The sequence below is a fragment of the Canis lupus genome, chromosome 4, assembly GCF_048164855.1.
Source record: "Canis lupus baileyi chromosome 4, mCanLup2.hap1, whole genome shotgun sequence".
NCBI classification, from domain to species: Eukaryota; Metazoa; Chordata; class Mammalia; order Carnivora; family Canidae; genus Canis; species Canis lupus.
Genome location: NC_132841.1, coordinates 58,771,172 through 58,781,056, shown reverse-complemented (window position 1 = coordinate 58,781,056; position 9,885 = coordinate 58,771,172). Strand labels below are relative to the sequence as shown.

The 9,885-nt window shown below is 38.4% G+C and overlaps 1 protein-coding gene across 1 annotated transcript in view; it reads right to left on the bottom strand.

Annotated features, from left to right (window-relative positions):
• CCDC69 (coiled-coil domain containing 69) overlaps positions 1 to 9,885 on the bottom strand; it is a 36,650-nt gene that overhangs the window by 7,988 nt on the left and 18,777 nt on the right. The window contains exons 3-4 of the mRNA XM_072824455.1: positions 9,592 to 9,698; positions 9,115 to 9,202 (exon numbers count right to left, since the gene is read on the bottom strand). Of these exons, the coding sequence (XP_072680556.1) occupies positions 9,115 to 9,202; positions 9,592 to 9,698 (195 nt within the window). The remainder of the gene's footprint in view (positions 1 to 9,114; positions 9,203 to 9,591; positions 9,699 to 9,885) is intronic.

Below are 9,885 nucleotides of genomic sequence, written 5' to 3'. Positions count from 1 at the left end.
AAATTAAAGAGATCAGCTATAAAAAATTACAGGCTGAATTTTTTTCCAACTATGGGCCAAATTTGTTAATTTGCCTATCAAGACAGGTTCTGATTCCAGGTAAGATAGAGGATATTGACTCCATAACACTTTGTCCTCCTGAATATAGCTCTAAGACCTAGACAGAATGAATGGAGTAGCTATTTGCAGACTCAGAAAAGTAAATGGTAGCAGGGAGACTGGGCAAGAAGATCAGAATTTGAAGTACCATGGAACCAGTAGTCTTAAACAAGACTTAGAATCTCATGTTTTCAAATATTTCAGGATATAATACAAAACTGCTCAGCATATGAATCCAAATGGCTCAGCACACAAATCCAAAATGGCTCAGCATACAAATCCAAAATTGCTCAGCATACAAAGAAGCAGGAAAATCTTAACTTGGCTGAGAAAGACGTTCAGCAGAAGCCAACACTGAGATGCTACAGATGTTGGAATTATTAACAGAGACTTTAAGCCAACTGATGTAAAAATGCTTCATGAAGTAAGGGTGAGTATTCTTGAAAAGAATGGAAAGTAGAAAGCCTTAGCAAATATATAGAAGCTATAGAAAAGAACCAAAAGGAAATTTTAGAACTAAAAAGTGTAATAAATGAAATTTAGAAAAAACCTCACTGGGTGGGCTCAGTAGCAAAATAGAGATGACACAGGTAAAGAGCCAATGAACTTGAATATAGAGCAATAGAGATTATCTAGTCTTAACAACAGAGAGAAAAACGATTGGGAAAAAATGAACAAAGCCTCAGGGACCTGTAAAACAATCTGAAAATGTCTAATATTTGTGCATCAGAGTCTCAGAAAGGGGAGAGAAAGAGTGCAGCACAGAAACTGTATTTAAAGAGAGAATAGTTGAATGCTTCCCAAATCTGGCAAAATATAAACCTCTAGATTGAAGACACTCACTGAACCCCAAACAACGTAAACCCAAAGAAATCCACACCCAGACACATCATTTTGGATAACTAATGACAAAGAAAAATCTGGAGCAGAACCAGAAAAAAATGGTGCCTTAGAAGAAACAATACTTTGAATGACTGGATTTCTTATGAGAAACCTTGGAGACAAGACAAAGTAAGAACATAAATAAGGAATAAGAACTGCCAAAATAAAAGGACTGTAAATCTAGAATCCTATAGCCATTGAAAATATCCTCAGGAAAAAAAGGTGAAACTAAAACATTCTCAGATGAAACAATGCTAAAATAATCCCCCACCTGCAGCCCTTCTTAGAAAATTGCTTAAGAAACTCTTCAGACAGAAAGCACATGATACCAGAGGGAAACTCGGAACTTCAGGAGTGCAGGAGAGCAACAGAACAGTAAATTCCTAGGCAATAGAATAGACTACTCTTCTTTTTCTTCCCTTGTGCCCCTGAAGATATGAGTGATGGTAAATCAACGTTATAAACAGTGTAACACTTTCTGATGGTGCATTCAATGTAAGTGGATGTAATACCTAAGAGAAGTACCACAAGAAAGAGAGAGGTAGAGACCTGCATGATGGTAGGCTTGCTACATTCCACTGGAAGTGGCAAAATGTGAATTCTAGGTAGACTCTTAAGTATTTTGTAATTCTTAAAGCAGTCACCCCCCCAAAAAAAAAAAAGAAAAGAAAAGAAAGACACCAAAACCAACCAAACAAAAAAGCCTATACAAAGAGATATAGTAAAAAAAAAAAAAAGAAAAGAAAAAAAAAAAAACACAGAGACAAGCTAAAATGGGATACTAAATGTGTTACTAAAATGCTAAAATGGGATACTATTTCAAATACTCCAAAAGAAAGCAGGGAAAGGAAAGTAGAAGATTAAAAAAACAGAATGACCAGAAAACAGATACAAAAATAACAGACCTACATCCAACCATATCAATAAGAACATTAAACCAGGGGCGCCTGGGTGGCTTGATCAGTTCAGTGTCTGCCTTTGGCTCAGGTCATGATCTCAGGGTCCTGGGATAGAGAGACCCTGCATTGGGCTCCCTGCTCAGCAAGGAGTCTGCTTCTCCCTCTGCCTTTGCTCCTCACCCTGCTCACCCTCTCTCTCTAAAATAAAATAAAATAAAATAAATAAAATAAAATAAAATTAAATAAAATTAAATTAAATTAAATTAAATTAAAATAAAATAAAATATAAAAAAAAATAAAATAAAATAAAAATAAAAATAATAAAAAAATAAAATAAAATAAAATAAAATAAAATAAAATAAAATAAAATAGGGCACCCTGGGTGGCTCAACGGTTTAGCGCCGCCTTCAGGCCAGGGCCTGATCCTGGAGACCTGGGATCGAGTCCCACATTGGGCTCCCTGCATGGAGCTTGCTTCTTCCTCTGCCTGTGTTTCTGCCTCTGTGTGTGTGTGTGTGTGTCTCTCATGAATAAATAAATAAAATCTTAAAAATAAATAAATAAATAAAATCTTAAAAAATAAGAATGCTAAATTAAATGGTTCAAACATTGTAAAAAAGACAGAGATTGTCAGAATGGATCTTATTAAAAAAAAAAAAACCCAGCTATGGGCTATTTACAAGAAACCCATTTTAAATATATGTCACAGGTAGATTAAAAAGCAAAAAGGTAGAAAAAACATTAATCAAAGGAAAATTGCTGTGGCTATATTCATTTCAGATGAAGTACACTTAAGAATAAGGAATATTATGAGGAATAAAGAAGGACATTACATAATGATGAAGAGGTTAGTTTTCTAAGAAAACATAATCCTCAGTGTTTATATACCTAACAAAGGAGCTTCAAAATACATGAAGCAAAAATGAACAGAACTGAAAGGAGAAATGGACAAATATACACAATTATGGTAGGGGTCTGCAACACTCTGCAGTATTCAGTAGAAAAAGGAAGTGTAAAATCTGGAAGAATACAGAGGAACGGAACACTGTCAACATCCTGATTTAACTAATTTATAAAGTACAACTTACAGTGGCATAATACACATGTTTTCAAGTGCACATAAAACACTCACAAGATAGACCATATCCTGAACCATAAAACAAGCCTTAACCAGAAAAGGAGCAAAATACAAACTATGTTTTCTGACCATAATGAAACCAAACTGGAAATCAGTCACAGAAAGAGAACTATAAATCTCCAAACACTTATGAGTGTTCAATGAGCCAAAGAGGAAGTCTCAAAGGAAACTAGAAAATATTCTGAACTGAACAAAAATGAAAATACAAAAACATCAATCCATGGGATTTAGGGAGAAATTTATAGCACTAAGTGCTTATGTTAAAGGAGAAGGGTCTCGGGGTGCCTGGGTGGCTCAGCAGTTAAGCATCTGCCTTCAGCCCAGGGCATGATCCTGAAGACCCAGGATCGAGTCCTACGTCCGGCTCCCTGCATGGAGCCTGCTTCTCCCTCTGCCCTGTATCTCTGCCTCTCTCTCTCTCTGTGTATGTCATGAATGAATAAAAAATCTTAAAAAAAAAAAAAAAAGAGAAGGGTCTCAAATCAGTCATCTAAACTTCCAGCTTAAGAAATCACAAAAAGAAGAGCTAAGTATAAAGCAGGCAAACAGAAGGAAGAAAATAAAGATAACAGAAATCAATGAAAATCAAAATGGAAAAATCAGGGGGAAAAAATCAAGGAAACCAAAAGCTGGGTTGGGGAAAGGATTAATAAAGTTGATGGACCCTAAATAAGACTGACAAAGAAGAAAGAGAATACACAAACTACCAATTTCAAGAAATTAAGAGGAAATATCACCACAGACACAGAAGATATTTATAACAATAGTATGAGACTACTACAACAATTCCATGCATATAAGCTCAATAACTTAGGTGAATTGTAGCAATTCCTGAAGAACCACAAACTACCCAAACTCACCCAAGGTAAAATACATAACCTGGGCATTCCTATAACTAACTATTAAAGAATTTGAATGTGTACTTAAATACTTTCTGGAAAAGAGATGTTTGAGAACAGATGGTTTATTCACAAACTCTGCTGAACATTTAAAAATGATACAATACCAGTTCTATACAATCTTTTCCAGAAATGAAAGGGGAAGGGACAGTTCTCAATCATTCCATGAGGCAAGCTATACCTTGAAACGAAAACCAGATTGATGGTACAGAAAAAGAGCCCTAGTGAACATAGACACAAACATCTTCAGTGAAATATTACCAACTCGAATTCAGAAATACATGAAAATGAATAATACAATGTGACCAAGTAGGGTTTATGCCAGGAATACAAGGCTAGGTGCAAAATTTGAAACTCAAATCAATGTAACCCAAAATATTAACAGTCCAAAGAAGAAAAATCACACAATTATATGAGTCATAGATCTAAGTGTAAAACTTTAAACCATACAAATTTTGGAAGACAATATAGAAGATTTTTGTTGTCTGGGGTTCAGTATTGAATTTTTAAGATATGATACCAAAAGCATAATGAAAAAAGAAAAAATAATAAATTGAAATTTATCAAAATTGAAGACTTTGCTTTGTAACATACATTGTTAAGAGAATGAGAAAAAAAAAAAAAACCCTACAGACTAGGAGAAAATATGTGCAAATACAAAGGACTTGTATCCAAAATGTATAAAGATGTCTCAAAACTCAACAGTAAGAACAAGCAAGCTAGTTAATGGGTAAGAGACTTGAATGGACATTTGACCAGATGATATACAGACCACAGGTAAGCACAAGAAAAAATGGTCAACATCATTAGTCATTACTGAAATGCAAATCAAACCCATGATGATATATCACCACACACCAATTAGAACAGCTAAGGTTAAAAAAAAAAGTTGGCAAGTATTCAGTGAGAAGCAACAGTGGAATTCCTGTACTGCTCAGGGGAATGCAAAATGGTAGCCACGTAGGAAATCAGTTTCCCATTTCTCATGAGGCTGAACATACATTTACTATATGGCCTATTCATCCTACTCTTGCATTATTTACCCAAGGGAAATGGAAACTTATGAACACACAGAAATCTGTACATGAATGTTCCAAAGAGCCTTATTCACATTCGCTTCAAACTGGAAACAATCCATATGTCTTACAAGTGGATGAGTAAACAATGGCCTTGAAAAGACAAAACTATAGTGATGGGGAACAAATCAGTAGGTACCAGGAATTGGTGTAGGGGTGGAGATGAGTACAGAAGGATAGCCTGAGGGGCACCTGGGTGGCTCAGTCAGTTAAGTGTCGGACTCTTGGTTTCCACTCAGATCATGATCTCAGGGTTGTGGGCTCAGGCTCCCCCGCAGGCTTCACACAGTGTGGAGAGTCTACTTGGGAATTCCCTTTCTCCCTCTTCCTCTATTCCTTCTCTTGCTTATGTGCTCTCTCTCTAATAAAATGAAATAAAATATTAAAAAAAAAAAAAGGATAGCCTGATAGAATTGGGGGGAGGTGGAATTGTTTTGTATCAGATTAAGGTGATGATCACGTGAATGTATACCTGTGTTAGAATGTATGGAACGGTACACCAAAAAAGTCAATTTTACTGTGATAATTTTAAAAATAAAAACATGAATAAGTAAATAAATCTTTAAAAAAAGTTTTAAAAATAAAAACAAAAAAGAAAACAAAAGACAACAAAGAATCATCAATATGGAAAACTACCACTAGTTTTTCCCAGTTATCTATGTGTCATTTCCCAAACAAATAAAATCCTTTATTTTCCCTCCCACTATGCTTTTTATTCATTCATTTCATACACATTTATGTACCACCTAATATAAGCCAAGTGATTTAGAAATATCTATGAAGGAATTCTGACTGGTGGAAAGAACTCAAGACAAGCAGTCCCTTCTCCTCTGGGGTTTTTACAAAAGGAAAATTTTCTTATCAATATATTTATAATGCTAAAAAGGGTATCAAAGCAATGTGCAGAGAACAAAGTTGCTTTCCTACAATAGCCTAGTGACATGGGAAAGGTAGATTTTATTTTTTAAAAGATTTTGTTTATTTATTACAGAGAGAGAACATGAGTGGTGGGGGAGTGCAGAGCATGAGGGAGAAGCAGACTCCCTGCTGAGCAGGGAACCAGACTATGTGGGGCTTGATCCCAGGACCCTGAGATCATGACCTGAGCGGAGCAGACGCTGAACTGACTGAGCCACCCAGGCGCCCAGGGAAGGTAGATTTTAGAGATATGGAAACCCAACTGAGATTCAACGTAGATTGTAGAGGCATAGACACTGAACTAAGGTTGAGTGACAGGCCCAGGATTGCACAGCACGTTAGAATTAAAACACAGCTCTTCAAATTCCCTGGGCGAGGGCTTCAAATCCATTCCAAAACATTTTGTGCTAATGTTGCAATATGTTTCAAGAATCTTAAAATTGTTCAGACCTCTGTTCTAGTTATTCCGTTTCTGGGAATCTAAGGACATAACGTGAAATGTGGGCACATCTTTATGCAAAAGACGTTTAGTGCGGTGTTATTTACAGCAGTTAAAATCTGGAAGTCTAGACTCACAGGATATAAGGAAAACCATGTATGCAATAGTCTAACCTTTATCAACATTTACAAGCAGAATAATTACTTGGAAACATGTGGGAAACAATGTTAAATGAAAAGAACAGATCTAAAATTTCACATATAAAATCATCCCAACTGGGGTCGCCTGGGTGGCTCAGTAGGTTGAGCATCTGACTCTTGCTTTCAGCTCAGGTCATGATATCAGGGTGGTGAGATCAAGCCCCAAGCTGGAGGCTCCTTGAGATTCCCTCCCCCAGCTGCTCTCTCTCCCTCTGCTCCTCCTCCTGCTCTGGTGCTCTCTCTCTCTTTCTCTCAAATAAATAAGTAAATCTTAAAAAAAAATCCTATCTGTATCTTTAAAAGATAGTTTTTGGCAAAGATCATGCAAATACTAATGATTAAAGTAAACAATGGTATAACATTTTCTAGGTCTGTTTCAATAGAATAAGAAATGTACATAACCTTCTCCAAAGAAGTTATACAAATGGCCAAAAAGCACATGAAAAGGTGCTCAGCAAAATTAGGCATTAGGAAAATGCAAATCAAAACCACTAGGAGATACCACTCCACTCCCCACTAGGATGGCGACAATGACAACAATAGCAGCAAGAATGGAAAGACAAGTGTTGGCAAGGATGCGGTGCAACTGGAAGCCTCGTGGTTGCTGATGGATGCAGAGTGGCGCAGCTGCTGTAGCAAACACTTTGGCGTTTTCTCAAAAAGTGGAACATAGATTTACTGTATGAGCCTGCAATTCTACTGCTGGGTGTACACCCAGGGTAACTGAAAGTGGGTGTGCAAGCAGGTGCTTGTACTAGTGGCACTATTCGCGGTGGCCAAAGGGTGGAGGCAGCCCAGGTGTTCATCAACTAATAAACAAATAACAAAGTATGGTGGGTCCATACCAATAATAATGGATATGACTCAGCTATAAAAAGGAATGGAGTAGTTTTTCAAGTGGGAGAGGAAAAAAGAAATTGTAGTGTAAATGTAAGCTGAAGCATGGATGTGCCCTGCAAACATTATGCTGGGTGAAGAAGCCAGACATGGGGTGGGATGGTAGGTCACAGATGGTAAGATTCTATTTACTGAGGGTCGACTGGTGGCAGCCAGGGGCTAGGAGGTTGGGGAGGGATGGACTGCTTGGTGGGTATGGGACTCACTTTCAGGGTGATGAGAGTGTACTGGAATGTGATGGGGTGATGGTTGCAGGGCACTGTGAATGTACGAAATGTCACTAATGGTAATGGTCTTATGTGTATGCTACCAAAATAAAAAAAAATACATGAACTTTGACACACCAACTTTACTAGAATGTTATTCAATTTTTAAAAAGATTTTATTTATTTATTCATGAGAGACACAGAGAGAGAGGCAGAGACACAGGCAGAGGGAGAAGCAGGCTCCATGCAGGGAACCTGACGTGGGACTCTATCCCAGGACCCCAGGATCACACCCTGAGCCTAAGGCAGACGCTCAACCACTGAGCTACCCAGGCATCCTACTAGAATATTATTCTCAGGAAACAGTCATGAATGTGGCAAAGATGTACAAAACAGAGTTTACTGTGTAAGTATCGTTGCTATTATAAACAATGGCAAAAGTTTGAAATTATCTAAATGCTTAACCAATGGGCTCAGATGAACAAGGGCTGACATTAGAATGCTGTGCAATTACTAAAACTTATGTTACAGAAGTGTAATGACAAGATATTAATAGAATTCAAAGTGAGAACAATTTATTTCCTCCCCCAATGTCTGTGTGTTTATGTGTATAGATGAATATCCCAGGTACACGTACACACACACACACACAGAATGAAAGGGATCCATAGCAAAGGGATAACATTGACTAGTTCTGGTGGAATTACATACAATTTTAATTTTCTCAATAATATAATAAACACTAATAATTGTTTGCTAACTATCTTGTGAAATATTAGGCATTGTTCTAAATGTTATCTATCCATCTACCTGTACATCAAATCATTTAATTCTCATAAAGACCCTATGTATTAGGGTCTTAGAATTTAACTAAATTCTTCAAGTTTACATAACCAGTAAGAGAAGAGGTGAAGATGGGATTCAAACCTGTGGCTGCAGAGCCTCAGATCCCAACCACTATGCGGTAAGATCATTTTGTTTGATCCATAGAGTCTAAATTTTATGATGGCCACATCACATATAAAAAGAAAGAAAGTTATCTGAAAAAAATTGCCTAACTATAAATTTTAAGAGCTGTCATTGTTGTAGGGAAGGAATATGGATATTTAAAAAAGAATACGAATTCTTTTTTAAATGGAAAGGGGGGAAAATTCTCTCAATTAAGGTTAAACAAAGCATGGCGTCAGTTTTAAAGTCATGTCCAAAAGGACAAGTCCCAGGACCCTGAAGATTCCAGCCCTGAAGCAGCCAACTATTTGTGGACCAGAGGCAGGAGGGAGGGGCCAGAAGCGGGGGTGGGGGTGGGGCAATAGTAGAAAGGAGGGGTCAGAGGCAAAAGAGAGGGACCAGAGACAGGAGTGGGGGCCAGTGAGAGTCCGGAATTCGAGAGGTGAATTCGGGAGGTGGGAAGAAAAGAAGGACCCTTCTAAACCCTTGCTAGTGAAGCATCTCCATCCTTACCTTGCAGGGTCTCCTCATGCTCTCCGTCCAGGACTCTTCGCTGTTCATCCAGTTTCTCTCGAAGCTCTAGCTCCCTCTCCTTCTCTACCTGGGGGCGGGAAGTGGTTCAGCGGGGCTTCACTGATCCACACACCAACCCCTGGAGCTTTGTGGAGGTTGGTGATCAGAGTCCCACCCCATCATCCGAGTGATGGAAACAACCTGAGCTCAGAGTGGGCACAGACTTTCAAGACATAGTAAACTTGATGCCCTCTCCAGGCAGGAAGTCTTTGTACTGTGTTAGAGTGTTTCCCAATCTTACACTGCATACAATGAGCATAATGAATTACATGCAAGCAGTTACAAATATTTAGTCAAAAGATAAAGGACTTCCTACTGGGTAAAGGAGTAAGAGATACTTACATCAAAATCGAAAGGTAGTCCTCAAGATTAGAAGGGAGGAGGAAAAGAGAGGGCTTGTGTGTCACCTGGACTTACCTGTTGGGCCCATTTCTTCCTCTCTTCCTCATGTTGCTGGAGAATTCTGGTTATCTCCTTCTGGCACTGCTCGGCCTCCTCAGATGGGCAGAGCTGGACAGCTGTGGCTACAGGTGAGGAAGCAAAAAATTCACACACAGCAGAGGGGAGGTCAGGGATGTGGCAGAGAGGATGTAGGAGGTCAGGGGTAAGTGGTGACAACTCCAGTCTCCAGCTCAAGAATGGTTTTAGATGGGAGATCCAGAGGATCCCTGGGTGGCGCAGCGGTTTGGCACCTGCCTTTGGCCCAGGGTG